The sequence below is a fragment of the Neomonachus schauinslandi genome, chromosome 3 (genome assembly GCF_002201575.2).
Source record: "Neomonachus schauinslandi chromosome 3, ASM220157v2, whole genome shotgun sequence".
NCBI lineage: Eukaryota > Metazoa > Chordata > Mammalia > Carnivora > Phocidae > Neomonachus > Neomonachus schauinslandi.
Genome location: NC_058405.1, coordinates 179,312,108 through 179,329,459, shown reverse-complemented (window position 1 = coordinate 179,329,459; position 17,352 = coordinate 179,312,108). Strand labels below are relative to the sequence as shown.

The following is a 17,352-nucleotide window of genomic DNA, read 5'->3' as shown; positions in this document are numbered from 1 at the left end:
GCCAGCTCCCCAGCCCAGCCCGGGGGCCGCGCCGCCGCCCCCAGCGTAGCCCCTCGCCTGCCTGCCCGCCTTAAATGTGACACCAGCGCCTCGGAGTGCGACCCGAAGCCGCCGCCGGGGAGGGGACGAGCACCATGTCGAATCTGAGCAAAGGCACGGGCAGCCGGAAGGACACCAAGATGCGGATCCGGGCCTTTCCGGTGAGTCTCTCTTCGGCGCCTGGGACCCCAGGGCCGGGGGCCCGGCGGAGAGCCGCACGCGAGGCCCGGGCTGAACTCCCCCAACAGGCCGCAGGCCCGGCCTCCCCTCCCCCACGCCGCCGGCCGCGGGGCGCGAGCCTTCCCGGCAACGGGGCGGCACGGGGCCCCGGCGCGGCCGCCCTCCCGGCCCGTTCCCCGCGCCCGGCGCCCAAATCCGGCGCCGCGCACCCGCCCGGGAGCTGCTCCTCCGGCCAACCAGCGGGCGTCGGCTGCGGCCGGGGCCCCTTGGCCGGTCCCAGCACCTTCGCACGTTCCTGGGGTGTAGGCCCAGCCGCTAGGACTCCTCTCCCTGCTCGCTTCCCGGGACCACCAGACCTGCAGGGACGAGGACTGTGGAAGTCCTCCGTGTATGGGGCGTGTGTGTAACTTTTCACGTGTGGTCTCGCTCCGGTTTAAAAAATAACCTAGTCTAAAAGATGGCCAGCCAGACCTTCTGGACTGCTCTCTCCCTCTCTCTTTCCCGTCCTCAGGGCTTTGCCACCAACCTACCCCCGACGCAGTGACAGTGGTTCCGTGTAGTGCTCAGTAGTAACGTACTAATATCATCAGCTGTATTTATAGTCTCTCTCATCCACAGGCTTCCAAAGCACTTTACAAACTCTGTTATGCAGGAATTGCCTCGCCACTCGTAGGAGGGTCAAGGGGAAGCAGGAGAGAACACATTGGACAATTGTTTCTCCATTTTCTTAGCCATGGAAGCCCAAAAGAATGAGTAGTCACTACCCCGAGTTGCTCTACTCTAGGTTTTAGTGACAGCAAACGTGTTCTGTTTAGAAACTTTCTTTTTTAGCATTACGTTGAGTCATATGCTTGCAGTATTTAGTATGGAGAGTATAACTTTGGATGTCATACCTGATTCAGATAGCCAAGGGCAAGCAATTAAAATGTACTCTTGTAACAAACTGGACATACTTGGTCACGTCGCTACAGTAACAGGTATACGTCAAGATAGACTAACAATTGTACAGAAGATTTTAGAACAGTAAAACTAGAGAAAGATCTTGAATGTCTTAGAATCATGAACATATCTTGGGAAGGGGAAAGATGGGGTTTGAATTCACTTTTTTAAGCATGCTTTTTCTGAAGTGTAATTTTCAGTGAGGGAAGACTTACTAATACAGAAGAGAACTAATGAAGTCGATTAGTGTGTTTTCCCTTAAAATGAAGTGAGCTGGGTTTATGAATTTTTGAGTAATATTAGCTTTGTTACTAAATCAGTTGTGAATGTTTTTAGCAGAATTTAGAATTAAGAATTTTAAATAGTTTTATACAAGTTTTTAGGAAAAATTTACTGTTGAAGTCTGAGTTTTTCTAACTCAGATTTATTACTAAAATGTGGAATAGCTCACATTTGACATTAACTCATTTTTGTTAATATTGTGATTAACCAGTTGTACCTTTAAGTGCGATCAGCTTTTCATCTCTTTAGGTTTACCTGTTCCTACCTGGTCTTCATTCCCTCATTCATTCAATACATACTGAGTACTGTGTGCCAGGCACTGTTGTAGGGGCATGGAATAAGTACAGCTTGAAGAATCAAGATCCCTTCTTTCTGGATGTTGTATATTATTGGAAGAGGCAGGAGAGAATTTCATTATTCCTTTCGTGAAAGAGTATAATATATGATAGATTAGCACATAGTGCTGAAACTGATTTTTTTTTAAGTAGTGTTTATGGTTGTGAGCTAATTTGACCTTTTTCTCTCCGTAACTTGTTGCCATCTAAGATTTTCTAAAATCTTTCAATGAAGTTTGTAAATGACTAGTGTTTGATACTCAGTTTAATATCTGCTAATTTTTAAAAGCATAATTTTTCATTATTTTGTAAGTTTTAATCTTCCTAAGTAGTCTCCACTGAAAAGAATCATTATATTTTTTAATATATAAATTTTTAAGTCCTAGTACCTTGAGCCCTCATTAAGAATAGATATATACCTCAGTGGTACGATATTTCACTGACTTACCCCTTGGTAAATGTTTGAGTAATTACAGACCTTCAAAATTTCTCTTCATCCAGGTCAGCAGTCTCCTAGTAGTAAATGTGTAGTATTCCATAAAGAAAAAATAGTGTTTGTGTGTGTACATATGTACTGTATTTACAGGTGTAGTATTTTGCATTAATCTTTGGACATTCACTATAGGTACTGTAGTTTAAGAAAATTGTAGTTTAACCAAAGGTCTCAGGTGCTCATTTCAGATTCTGTTTTATAAAATTGATGCGTAAAAAGTGTAAAAATATGTTTTGAGGTTGTTTTGTTTTCATTGCAAAATAGAATGGTGAGTGAACTTACAAGTTATTCTATGGATGTGTAAGCCTATTCCAGATATAGTCCCATCAGTAAAATCAGGTTCTTTTTAGTGTTTTGAATATATATTCTAAGTGTCCGTTTCATCATTGTTCACAAGAGTAAGGTTATGCCATACCACAGTTTTATGCACAATTTGCATTTTAAGTAGAACTTTCCATAAGATTAAGAGAAATTAGTTCTTTTTAAGACGGAAAACAATAGGGACTTTCTGGCTTTAAAAATTGTTGATGGAGTTAGAGTTTATCTAGTTTGTAAGCTTTCCTGCACTGCACAAAATATATGTCATTTCACATCTTTTTTTTTTTTTTTGGTACCCAAAATTAACAGCAAGGGCCACAAAACTTTTTTTTAAGGAAGGAGGCTGTAGTTGCGAAACTCCTGGAACCTATACGGATTTGGATCAGAGTGCTGCCCCAAGAAGTTCCTGCTCTTCTTTCCTTGCTGTTGCTGAATGTCTCACACCTGAGCTTTTTTTTGTTCCACTATGTAGGATTGGTTGCTGTCAGGTGAACCTTTTGTCCTTATCTTTGAAAAGCCATTCCTTACCATCTGTACTTTCCACGTGGGTTTTGTCCACATGGACTTGAAACACTTGATTGGATTGGAGGGGATATGTTTGAAAATAACTGGTCTCTCTTCTGATATTTGTTTTTGACTTAGCCTTCACAGAGTTTAGGAGTCATATTGTGAAAGTGATTGTCTTTAGAGTGTGATTTGGAAGTGGTTTCAGTTATTACAGAAGCATGCTAAATCATGATGCAGAATCTCTGGTTGTGATGTCCACTCCATAATCCTAGATGAGCTTCATGCAGCTCCACGTATGCAGCATGGACAGTGAGTGATGTGGAGGTTATTGTTAGATGGAAACCACAAAGTGAATGACGTTACAAAGAGATGAGTTTTAAGATCATTTGTGATGTACTTATTAAGAACACAAGAGTTTAGTGACACCTGGGGACAGTTAATGTTTTTGTTTTTCCTAGCTATAGTAAAATTTGCTAGATTTGGGGGAACGGCTTTGATCTTCATAATAGATTTCTCGTCCTCAGAGGAAGTAATTGTTGTCTAGGACTACCTGAACTATGTACAGGAAAGCTGAAAGCTGAATAATAGTTTTGCAAATCACATGGGGGATTAACTATATTTATTTTTCATTCTATAACATAGAGAAATTATGGAGTAAGTTATAACAGATTCATTAAAGTGTTGCTTACACTTAGACTGATGCTTTCTGTTTAATAGTTTCAGGACAGCCAGCTATGTTGTAACTGTTAGTACCTCTCTGGGTTTAGAAGTTAAAAAACAAAAGCATAAAGTAGTTATCTATAAGGTGTTATATTTTGCATTGTCTCCCTAGATAGCAGTTCAGGGGAGCCTGGAAAATTATTAGTACCAGTATTGAATTTGAAACTATTTATAGAATATAATGGAGAATTTGGCCTTTTAAATAAGGTCAATTCATTGAGACAAGATAGAGAAAGCTTCATTTGTTTGTACATCATTCATTAAATGTAGCTAATAATAGCATTTCTCTAGTTCGTGAAGGTTATATACAGTAAAGACTAAAAAAAAGTAGTATGCTCTCCCTTTGTATTCTAAATTGCTCCCAACTTTCAGATATTTTTTTTGCTCTTATTTTCATTGAAGATCAATCATCTGATGTTCGTTAATAATTTTGTTTAATTTTTGTAAAAGTTACTGGACAATTTGTAATTTCAAATAATGCAAGTTTGAAAACATCTCATTTATTCATTGTAAATGTAGCAAAAAAGCAAAGGTGTTACTTAAGGACAAATCACTGAGGTATACTAGGAATTGCAATTAGTGTCTATCATTGTATTGTGAAAACTATTCAGTCATTTGTCAAAGCAATGAATTCATTTTAGTAGATTTTCTAATTATAAAAGTAATGCATATTCATGATAGAAAACTTAAGTATCTAAATTTATAAATAAGGAAATTAAAATCACCTCTAACCCTACTGCTTGGAAATAAGCAATATTTACATTTTGATGTATTTTCTTTTAATCTTTCATACACTTGTGAGCACCCAGTAAAATTGAGGTACTATAGTATTTTAAAACTGCTTTTTAAAAAGAGAGTATTCTCATGTTAAATATATCAAGGATATGATTTGTAAAGACAAGTACTCTATGGTACCTCAGTTTGCTTAACCATTTCCCTACTGCTGGGTATTTTGATCGATTCCAGTTAATCCATACTTCCTCTGTTATAGATAATGCAACTGTGATTATTTAGGCACATAAATATTTGGGCCTGTCCATGATTATGGAGTTACTAAGCCAAACAAAATTGATACATATTGCCAGTTGGCCTCCAGAGAGGTAGGAATAATAATAGCTAACACTCAGTGAATGCTTATCATGGGCCCCCACACTGTTCTCTGTGTATGTAAGCTCACTTCATTTGCACAGTTCTATAGAGTACTACTACTATCATCTGTTTTATAAAGGAGGCTTTGAGAACCTAAGAAATTTGCTTCAGGTCACTGTGCTTGTAAGTGGCAGAACTGGGATCCTAATGCGGCTCTAAAGTGAATTAATTATACCTGTCAAGGTTGTATCATTGTATTTCTACTGTGTAGCAGTGTCTTAGCCAACAATTTATATCTTTAATTTCATAGGTGAAAAAATAGTACTTTAATGCTTTAGTTTGCATTTCTTTGACTACTCATTAAGAATAAAACTAGGGATAGTCTTTAAGGGAATTTTCCTTTAGAGTATAGAGGTGATTTTAATTTCCTTATTTATAATTATATATGTCTGTGTTAGGAGTATGACTAAAAAATAGACTGAGGGTGTAATAGAGTGTGGTGGGCTTTGCACTGCCAGATTTTGAATGTCTTTTCTACCTTTTACTAGCTGCATCGTCATTAACAAGTTACTTAACCCCTTCTAGCTTCAGTTTCCTCCTCGGAAATGAAATTACCAGTAGGACCTATCTTACAGGGTTGTTGTGAGATAAAGAAAATAAAGCATTAGAACACTACCTAGCACAGAGCTGTGGTTAATACCACCATTTAGCCATGATTATGCCACAGTTTAAATGTTAAAATGGAGTAGTATTTTTGCAGGTAGTTATATTGTAATAGTGTATGCTTATTTTAGTGATGCTGCCATTTTTTGGTACTGTTTTTCGTTTTGAAAAGCCTGCAGGGCCAATTTGAACCACACTAAGAAGTCAGTCTCAAAGGATAAAGGTTTGGTACCACTGGGGCACTTGAAAAGAATGCTACTGGCTCTTGGGGGTAGATTCAAAAACAGAAGTTCCAATAATGATTCTTATATAATCATTGTAGTAAGTATGTCATTTCTTAGGTAACTTTATTGAAAGAATAAAAACATTCATTTGGTGTGTACATTCTAATATGTAAAATGTTTATCTAAAAATACATTTTGCTTCTCTTCATTTCCTCCCTTTCTCTTCCATTCCCTTTTTTTGTTTCGTTCGTGAACTAGATTGTGGTCCCTGCCCAGACTTATACCAGACACCCTTTTGAACCACAAAACACTTAGCATAGTGTTAGACAGTGTGGGTGGTTAGTGAATGATTAAATGAGAAACTAATCCTTTAAGTGAAACCACAGTAATTGATTAATTGGGAAAGTTGATGCAAGTTACTACTCTGAAATGTTTGAACTGTTTTTGCAGCTGTAAGTGAGGTCTTAAGATGTAATCGGTCATTAATGATTTGAAGTCAGCGTAGTCCCCTGAAACAATAATGACTTGAAAGTAAAGATAGTTGCATTGACAGTAACCTTGGTTTGATCTTCAGAAGACTAAATCTGTGGCCCAGTCTTTAACTAGTTGTACTCTATGTTTTACTCCATCCACCATGATTCCTTCTTCCCAGCCTGTTCAGCTGTCCACTCTGATCTACTTTCATTGCAGATTGATTCTCCTGTATCTTCAGCCTGTTCTCAGAATTCTCTGCCGCCTTTTCATCTGAAACCTGGCTTTACCCTGAGAATACTGGCTTATCTTCTTAAATTGAGGTGTCTCTTTTCCTTGTAATCCTTGAATCATTGGGCCCAGATACAATTTATTACCACATCCATCATCCTCTTTTGTGGCTCTGGCCCTTGTGAACTGTTCTTTTGTGCATTCCCTATGATTGTCTCCTAACTTCTTACACATGTTCCTTCGATCATTCAAGAATTTAATACCTTCCTCACAGACATTCTTTCCAGTTCAGATTTTAATTTTATCCACTATGTGTGGCATGGTCATTCATTCAATTTAAAATACATTTATTATGTGTTCCTACTGGAGGTCAGGCACTAGATATACAAGGATGATCACAGACCTGGCCTCTTCTTACTACAGAGGTCTTCACTCTGTCTTAGAGCTTGTCATTCCATTGCTTTAGAAATCTTAAACTCCAGTATTGCATTGTATCCTAGCTTCTTCATTTTTAGATGTAATAATGAGCAAATCACTTAATCTCTGTCCTCCTTTGTAAGAAGGAGAAAACAATAGCACTACTTCTTAAGAATAGAGTTAATACATGTAAAGCTCTTAGAATAGTGCCTGGTGCAAAGTAGGCATTGTAAATAAATGCCAGTTGTTATTATTATTCTGTCCTACTTGTTGCTTGTTTCCTTCTCACATTAATGTTGCTCTTAGACCTCAAGAAGACCCCTTTCATTCTCCCAGACCATGATGCCTGTCACTAGTTGCCTCTTTATTTTTACTACCTCCCTAGAGCAAGGCCAGAAATAGCACAAAGTGATCATTCCACCCATCTACCTTCACTGCTTATATTTTTTAGGCTGTTGTGCACTCCTGGGGAAAATTGGAAGATAGTGGTATCTAAGCTGGACTCCCAGGGCCTCTGGGCAGTTTTTTTGTGTGTGTCCCTGGTAAGCTCCCTCTCTCTTTTCCTGTGTGAGTTATTCCAAACTTTAATCACTGTCCTTAAGCTCTTTATTGAGAATTCTCTTATCTGTCTTCTTCCAGAAACTTAACTACTGCTTCACTGTGAAAAGCTAATGTTATCTTGTATAAGTTCCTTCAGCTTTCTTCCCTTTCATTTGTAGCCTTTAACCTGTATCTTTACTCATTTCCATTGCCTTCCCTCAGGTCTCAGAGAAGGAAGATGTTCTTTTCCTGTCTTCCCTGTCATGGTAACTACCGTACTATTTTTCTTCATATCCCAAAGTCTTCAAAGAATAGTCTGTATCTCCTTTATTAGGATGTAGATTTTTTTTTTTTTTAGAGGAGGCATCAAGTCTTTTTGTATTGATCTTTGTCAGTGCAGCACAATAGTATCCAACAATGTTGAATGCATGAACTAATACACTTTTTTTTTTTTTTTAAAGATATTATTTATTTATTTGAGAGAGAGAGAATGAGAGACAGAGAGCACGAGAGGGAAGAGCGCAGAGGGAGAAGCAGACCCCTTGCTGAGCAGGGAGCCCGATGCGGGACTCGATCCCGGGACTCCAGGATCATGACCTGAGCCGAAGGCAGTCGCTTAACCAACTGAGCTACCCAGGCGCCCGAACTAATACACTCTTATTTTGTTTTCTCATCTTTAAGATGGGAACTGTAGCAATCTTTCTCACAGATTAGTTGTGAGGATTAAAAGAAATGTCAGAAAGTGCTTTCTAATAAACAGTGGCATCACTGAGACATTTGAATGAATTTTCTAATCATAAAGTCAGAATTTTCAACTAAAAGTGTATTATGTTTCATGTGGGACAGTTATTTTCAAACTTGTAGAGAGTCTCCAGGACCCTGGAGGCATAGGAGTGGAATTAGGGTATCTTCAGAAATCTCCTTCTCTTGTTATTTAAAGCTTTTCGAAAGTTGCCATTTGTATAAAATATTTCATTATGGAAAAGTTCTGTTAACCACTGCTTTTAAAATCCAGCCTTTTTAGAGTTGAGGAGAGTCCTGCTTGCCCAAGTTGAGACAAGTAATAGTAAATTGAGAACTGATTCTTTAGTTACCTTAACCCCTAATTCAGCGCTTTTGCTACTAGAAAGCATTCCTTTATTTTTTTAAGTCAGTTTGAAGTTGAAAATGTAGTTAAGTAAAACTTCTTAATTTGACTTTCATTCATTTAGTACTTGTTACCACTGAGAAAGGAATGGATCCAAATTTACTCTTTAAATGAGAAAGGTTACTGCTAAGCAAATGAATAAAGACTTCAAAGGAATATCTTTACTTGAAGAAAATACAAGCTGCTTTAGAGATACTTTTCTATAAAAGCAAGGCCTCATTGCTAAGAGGAATTCTTTAACATAGTGATTCCAAGTCATTCTTATCTGAAGCAGCTCTTACCTGAGCAATCTTACTCATCTATTTGCCCTATCCTCTTGAAAGTAATCATGATAAATTCTTTTTCCCTTTTCCTTTCCAATTTATAGATAGTGTGAGAAATTGCTTTGTAACATTAGTAACAACAAATTGTTGACTGTCTACCTTATGTTAGGTTGTGTTTTAGGTGCTTTGAACTACAATTATCTGAAATCTTTACAACCTTTAGATGTTGTTACTGTTTTAAATCTAAGGCTCAGAGAGACCTAGTAAGGTATGTGTAATATTACATGTCCACCTAAGAAAGGGCAGAGCTGGGATTTAGATCCCAGGTGTATCTATTAAAAAATTCGTTTTCTTCCCGCTACACCACACTGCCTAGTTGTATTCTGTTAAGCACTTGCTAGATTCTGAAACATTTACTTTCTTATTAGAAAAATACTGGAAAATTAATTCTACGATTGCCATTCAGATTATTAGCCAGGGGCAGATCCAGGGGCCCTAAAGCTTATACAGTGCAGTACTCTTTATAAAAAGAATTCAAAATTAGTTTTTGGCCCTTGGAAGGAGCTTTTGCAAGTGTAAGCCTCTCTAGATTCAAGGTAAATGCACCTCTCATAAGAGAATAAAAGTTACTAAGAACTTTGAATCAATGAAATATATTTTCAGTAAAATTTGAGTATATGAATTGCTTAAGGGTATCCTAGTGTATATTAACTTGAATAAGGCAGAGTCATAACCTATAAGAAAGACATTAGTTGACATATTTGTGAGTTAACACTTTCTCTTTTTAAGGCAGATAGCACACTTTTTTTAACGTTTTCAATTAATAGAAATTTGTTTTATTAAGTATATATTTTTTAAAAAGTGATTCTTTGAAGTTAACATGTTAAGATACTTTAATATCTTTAATTTTTGTTTTTGAGAACACATTAAGAAGTAGGTTAAACAGTAAAACGAATTTTGAAGCACAAGGATCAGGTATTTTAAAATAATTCACTTTTTCTCATGGTGTATGCAAATGAGACATGAAAGAAGTGTGGGTTTTGTTTTGGTTTTGGTTTTGTTTTTGTTTGATGAATGCTATCCCTAGCCAAATAAGTAATCTATCTGCTCCTGTTTGTATTCATATTTTAATTTTTAAACGCTAAGAGGGATTTTGAGAGATACTGTTCCAATCTTACTTAATAGATGAGGAAAGGGAGGACTAGAGAAGATGATTTACCCAAGGGAAAATTTCAGGACTTGAATTTATAGAAAAACCATGACTAGAAGCCTGATTTAAGTTAAAGGCTCTTTTCTGTAGACTGAACTGAAACATGAATATAGCCATAATAATTCAGTGTTGTTAACATTAGCCCATTCAAGTATAAAAAGACACCTTAATATTGAGCACCTAGGTGACTTGAGTTGACCTGGGGTTAGCGGAAGGACACTTAGTTTAGGATGTTTGGATTTCTTCATTGCTCTAATTAGCTGTGTGATCCTGGCTAAGCCACTTAGCCTCAGTTTCCTCATTTGTAAAATGAGGTTTAATTTGTGGTTATCTTAGGCTCATTCCAACTCTTAAAAATTTCATTTAAATTTATACATAAGTCTAGGAATGGAATGCTGATGTGTTCTCCTGTGGCATAAAACATTTTGTGTGGTGTTGCAAAAGTCACCTACCTATTTTTGGATTTAGAATTTTCTTTAAAATAGTTTATTTCAGTGATGATGGCTAAACAGTAGTATGAAGCAGTGGGAAATTTTGTTTTTGCATACTCTTTTGTGTGAATTGGTAGTTTTAGAGAAATTTTGAGCAGATTTGATACCAGATTTTTGTAATAATTTCATAGTTTGGCCGTTTGCTATCATCACATTTGGTTACAGTTAGATTCATTCAAAGACAAAGCTAACTGGTAATTTATACTTTTTCACATTTTTTTTCCTCTTCCTTTGGATTGTGTGTAGTTGATTCCAGTGTAAACTATAATTTGTAGAGCTTTTTACACATTATCATAGTTTTAGAAAAACAGGGTTTACCCATTTAAAAAAAAAGTTACTTAAGCTAAAGAGAAGAAAATAGTCACTTTTTATTAAAATTAATAATTTTAGATTATAGGATGAAAACATGGAATTCAAACGTGCACTTAGATATAAAGTATAAGTAATTTTCTTGATAGGGAAGGTCTCTAGTTATAATGTTTGAAGATTTCCAGTCAAGATGAATATTGTATTCTCTGGATAAAATGTGTTTCAGGGTGCCCAGTAGGTGGCCTCTCTTCTTTCATTAGCAGAAACAGCACCAACAGTAGGACAGTGACAAACTTCTTGCTTCAGTGAGAATACTTAAAATTGCATCTTACTGTGACTATCATCAGACCATGTTACACATGGTTGTTACACATACCTTTTTTCATATAAGCAAAAGTCATTCATCGAGAGATATATTTGAAATACATTGCTCAAGTCAGTTGTGACTTAACAAGGACTTTAATAGGCTAATCTGGAAGTTTGATCCTTGGTATTTGAAAAAAAAATTTGTTCCAAATTTTCAAATTGATTTTTGAACAGCCTGCTCATGCTGAGGACTGAAATGCAGATTATAATTGAACTTTCTATTGATGATTTCGCTTTCTCATTATAAATGTTACTGTTGCATAATGATATTAGAGCCCAAATGAATGTAGATCAGACTTAGTTTGTGATTTCCCAGAATTATCCCAGGCTCCTGTGCTTTTCTAATTGATAATCTTTCTCTCTGCTCCCTTGACATCAGTTTTATTACTTTTGGCAACACAGTTCTGCTCCCATCTGATGTCCACTGTAACCACAGAAAAGCCATTTAAACAAATATCAGTCTCAACTTTACATTCGGGTTAAGTCATTAAGTAAGGCTGTATGTCAGTTTTGTGTAGTAAAGAAACGAATGTATTGAACAAGTGCTGTGTGACAGATGCTTTCACAGATTTTGTTAATTGCCACACAGTACATCATCATCTCCTACTCTGCCACAAGCATGTGAGGAAAGTAAATTCTGGAAAGTTAAATAACTTGTGCAAGTCTGAATGTATCCATTGTACTGTTTTCCTTAACACTTGGGTCTTTGGTTATATTTTTGATGGTTGAGGTTGCTTAAAGATCAACTGATGGATAAATGGAATGCTTACAGATGTTACAGGTCATTGTATAGTTGGTCATCAAATAAGATTCATCATCATGAACTGTAACTGGACCACATTCAAATCATATTTTTTGGAAGTCACCTAGGCATTGTGCCATGTATTATAAAGTGTACAATAAAATAAAGGAAGAGAGACTTTATATTACTCTGAGGCACTTCTAATCTGGGAGGGAGCTTCCTTACATAATTTATGGCTTAGTTGTGTCTGACTAGAATACTGCCATTCCTCAAATATTTGTACCAGAGCAACTTTTTTTTGAGGCTGAAGCTCAAAATTGAGATCAAGCATTTTTCCTTGTTTATTTTTTTCTAGCTATGTCATTCTGAATCGCTTGGAATTTCAAATTCTCACCCTTTTCCCCCACCCACCCTGTTCTAAATTTCTTGTCGAAAATATTCACAGGGGACTAAAGACTTCTTGTGCTTTGTATATAGTGGATGTGAAGAATACACTTCTCTTCGTTTTAGTTTTAATTGGCTCATGCTGTAGTTATCTCCAACTCTTGATTATTACAGAACCTTCAAGATGTGTAAGTATATAATAAACTGATACCCTTTCAAATTCATGCTTTTTTTTTTTTTTTTTAAAGATTTTATTTATTTGTCAGAGAGAGAGAGAACACAAGCAGGGGGAGCTGCAGGCAGAGGGAGAAGCAGGCTCCCTGCTGATCAAGGAGCTGGATGTGGGACTCTATCCCAGGACCCTGGGATCATGACCTGAGCCGAAGGCAGTTGCTTAACCAATTGAGCCACCCAGGCATCCCCCAATTCAGGCATTTTAAAGGTGGTTTTATATCATTTGAAATAATGTAGATGAATAATCAAAAATGTTTTGAAAGAAAATAAAGATTTAGGATTATTTTTGTTATTGATACTTACTAATGAGGAAATTATAATCCTGGATTAGGAAGAGGCAAGGGGTTGGAGGTCATTTTTAAAAATTAAAGTCTTGATTTGGTTTTTAAAAGTCCCATTAAACCATAAGCATTTAAGAATGCTTAATTATATCTTTCTTTTAAAAAGAGCTTTTGTTTCTTTTTTTGCTAAATGAGTTTACCTTCCCTGCTGATCATTTTATACTTGAACTTGTTGGAGCAGAATACTATATATGCCTAATAATTAGCAAACATTAAGTGTGTGTGTGTGTGTGTGTGCGCGCGCGCATTTTATTGTGTTATTGCTTTGCTGCAGCATTATTAACAAAATTCCTTCCTGAGTGTATTTGCAATTAATGGAACCTAAAGAAATCAGTTTCATCAATGAGTTTAAAATCCTGCTTGAATAACTTAGAATATTACTTTAAAAGTACATTACTACTTTTTAAAAAAAGTACAGTCTTAAGGCCTTTAAGTAAAGTATAAGTTGGTGTTTTTATGGTTAACATATTGATGATATTAGAGTTTAACATTTAGTCCTTTTAACTTTCGTTGATAGTTAATGTATTCTGTACCAAGGATGAATGAGAAATTAAAGTTCATCAGTAACATAATTATTTTGCCACTGTTACTGACATGTTTGCTTGATGCCAAGACCAAAGCATGCATATGTAAGAATCTGCACTTGAAGCCCATTTCCTTTGGTATATTGTTTTTGGACTTGCTTGATTTAGGGAAAGATTGTAGCTTACGGATCCTTTCCTGAAGGGCCTTTTCTGCCTATGATTTTCCTCCTAGTTAACATTTATTAATAAAATTAATGACTAAGCAGTTAAGTGAATAGGAAAATCTGAAAATACTACTTGAAAAATTAAATTTAAGGGATGCCTGGGTGGCTCCTTCAGTTAGGCATCTGCCTTCTGCTCAGGTCATGAACCCAGGGTCCTGGGATCGAGTCCCGCATCGGGCTCCTTGCTCAGCAGGGAGCCTGCTTCTCCCTCTGCTGCTCTTCCTGCTTGTGCTCTCTCTTGCTATGTCAAATAAAAAATTAAAAAATCTTAAAAAAAAAAAAAGAAAAATGAAATTTAAGAGTCTGTTGCTTGCATGTTATTGTGTTCTATTTGAAAAGGACATTTGATTAAAGTAATTTTAAAATAATTAAATACTTCCTGTAATACTAAATGCTGTAGATAAGCACATTAAAATATTTTCCATATCTTTGTGCTTACTAATTCAAAGGTTCAAAATTGCATTAGTATAATATAGGTAAAGCAATATTCATTCACTAGCCATTTGTGTATGGCCATCTAATTGCATTAAAGAAAAATGCATAACCGCTTTAGTATCTCTTAGTTTAGTGGAGGAAAAAGATGCACGGATAATTATGAATCAGTATGAAGTGATAGATACGACCTGAGAGTTATGAAAGCGCTGAGAAGTGGGCGCCTGGGTGGCTCAGTCGTTAAGTGTCTGCCTTCGGCTCAGGTCACGATCCCAGTGTTCGGGGATCGAGCCCTGCATTGGGCTCCCTGCTCAGCGGGAAGCCTGCTTCTCCCTCTCCCACTCCCCCTGCTTGTGTTCCCTCTCTCGCTGTGTCTCTCTCTGTCAAATAAATAAATAAAATCTTTAAAAAAAAAAAAAAGCGCTGAGAAGGAGTCCATTTTGCTTGAGGAGGTCAGGGAAGGATTTCTGGAAGATACGACATATGAGCTGTGTTCAGAGGCTATGTAAAGAATTGGATGAAGAAGAGGCCGAGGAAGGGGCTTTAAGAAGATGAGGGAGGGTGGTGAATGAGGGGGAGGTGTGTCATTGGATGGGACTAACCATTGATTGAATGTTGTCAGGGAATAAATGTAAGGTAGTACTAAGTGAGAATAGTAAGTGAAATTAGAGAAGTAGGCATAGACGACATTTTGAATAGTTTTGAAGTACATCCTTCCACCTCTGGTAGTGAGAGTTAGGTTTTGAACAGGGCTGCAATGCTCATGTTTATTTTTTAAATGATGATTCTGAGGAAGATAGATTTTAAGAGGTTATTGGAGTTCATGATAGTTGGAAGGCTGTCATGGTGATCTAGATGCAGGTTTTAGGACAATAGTATGCAGGATGAAAGAATGGGAACATATTTGAGAAGTATCTTAGGCCTACTTTTGGCAGCACTTGATTGAATGAAAAGGGGATGAGAGACGAAAGAAGAAAAGTTAACGCATAGGCTTCTAGCATGTATAACTAGGTGGCTTGTGAATTAGAGAATACAGAAGGAAGATATGTGTGTGTGTTTGGAGGATCAGTTTAACAGGGATTTTGGACCTGATAAGTTTGATCCTAGAACATTTGGTTTGAGATGTCCAGCAGGCAGTTGAATATGGTAGTTTTAGACTTAAGGGGAACATCTGGGCTGGCAGTACAGATTTGGGAGCAATTAACATATAAGCCAGTAATTTATTCTTTGAGATGTGAACCAGATCTGATAAGAGTTTAGGACTCCTCATCCAGGAAGAAGAAATGCACACGTTATATTTGCAAAATTTTGTGTACAGTTTTAGGAGGCTACGAAATGCCTTGCTAATATGGTGTCTTGTAAATTTTAGAACTTAAGATGTATGGGTAGTAATTGTAACCATGATAATGGATGGAAATGCATAGTGACCCAGTGTAGGGTGAAAAGAGCCAAGGACAGCTCTGGGGATTAAAATGTTTTAAATGGCACTGGAAGAATAGGAGTTAGGAATTGTGGGGAATAGTGTTTCCAAAAGAAGGCTACATTATACTGACTTGTATTTAGCAGACTTGTAAGGTACTTTTGTTTTAGCTCCTATCTGTTTGTTTGTTAAGCTTGAAAAGTTATTTTTTTCTTTCTGATGGTTGATGCCCATAGATGACAGTTCAGATATTCTATCATTGGACACTTCTTTAGTCGACGTGTGAGGGATTGTGCTGTGCCCTGGGCTGGGTTAAATTCTACTGACATTCTTATTTAATCTTCAGGATAGTGCCCTGAGATAGATAACTGTTGTTAAATCTACTTTACAAGTGAGGAAGTAAAGATTTTGAAGGGTCAAGTAATTTGCCCAAGGTCACATGGCCTGTTAATTTAGCAAAGCCATGACACCAACCAAGGGCTTTTGTTCTCTACTAATATACCACACTATGTTTACCAAGATAATCAGTGACTCACACTCTGATATTACTATACCATATTAGCACAATGGAATGTAATGTGAGTCCAGCGGTTTGGACTAGATTTGGGGATATATAAATTCTAATCTCTGCTTTTAGATTTGGGGTAAATCATATAATGTCTCTGGGTCTATTTTTTCATTTACTTGAAAATTTTTATACTTAAACATTGTTGTACTGTGGCTCCATCTCTACTCTGTAAAGCATGAATACCGAGAAGAGTAGTACGTAGAATCTTGGATTATAAGACAACTCTTGATTTATATGTGTGAGAAATGATTTATTATAATGTAAGGGTATTTCTACAATATTTGAAGTCTCTTGGTTTATGTTTTTTAAATTCTTCAGTTTCTAATAGAAAATTTAGTAATTCATGACGGGTTAGGGACCTTTTTGTACATTTTCTAGCTTTCATGGGATCTTATTTTATAGAGCCTGAAAAGATCATTTGAAGTTTTGCTCAACTATCCACAGTATAGTTACCCCTGGAGTTTATAGTCCACATTAACTTTGGTCTTTCTCTGGAATTGTTCTGAATGTTCTGCTTTATATGTTCAGTATTTAATGTTGAGAGATGGTGTCTTAGTCCGCTTTTTTATAACGTCTGTATATGGAATACTTGAGGCCATCATTGTCATGTGGACTTGTATCTTTTATTTGTGAAAACTTATGAACAGCTACATCTTACTTAAAATATTTTATATGGATGGTATCCTGTGTATCAGGATATCTAATAAAAATCGCAGTTTCGACCTAGGGATAAATTCTCTTAAGGCCGTTTCAGAGAAGTCTCTACTAGACCTGGGATTTGAATAAGATTTAAGTAATAAAAAAGAAGTTGTTCTTTTACAGAATTCCTTTTAAGCACTCCAGAAAAGAGAAAATAAGGCTCTGTTTGAGTCATCTGCTTAAGAATCCTCTGTGAGGGTTAAACTGATATTTTACTGCTAGGGTAACTGAAAGAACTATTTTGTCTATCTATATTCCTTACTCTTTCACATTCATACCCATTGGACATAGCTTGGAAGGAGTGTGGTTTTTTTTCGTTAACCACTTTATTGAGGTTTGATTGACATGCAAAAAGCTGTACATATTTAACATATGCAACTTGATGAGTTTGGAGGTAAGTATTCACTTGTGAAGCCATCACCATAATCTATGCAGTAAACATATTCATCACCTTCAAAAGTTTCTTCCTACTCTCTTTGGAGAGGATTCCACTCAGTAATTTCTGTCCATTCCAGGTCACAAGTAGGTGTGAAGCTGATGAATAATTGTT

The 17,352-nt window shown here is 36.7% G+C and overlaps 1 protein-coding gene across 2 annotated transcripts in view; it reads left to right on the top strand.

Moving 5' to 3' along the window:
• The first annotated feature begins 6 nt into the window (after nucleotides 1-6).
• Nucleotides 7-17,352, top strand: part of CUL3 (cullin 3) — a 92,725-nt gene continuing 75,379 nt past the window's right edge. For both annotated transcript variants that reach the window (XM_044913766.1, XM_021682973.2), the window contains exon 1: nucleotides 7-200. In XM_044913766.1, the coding sequence (XP_044769701.1) occupies nucleotides 135-200 (66 nt within the window). In that variant the 5' untranslated portion in view covers nucleotides 7-134. The remainder of the gene's footprint in view (nucleotides 201-17,352) is intronic.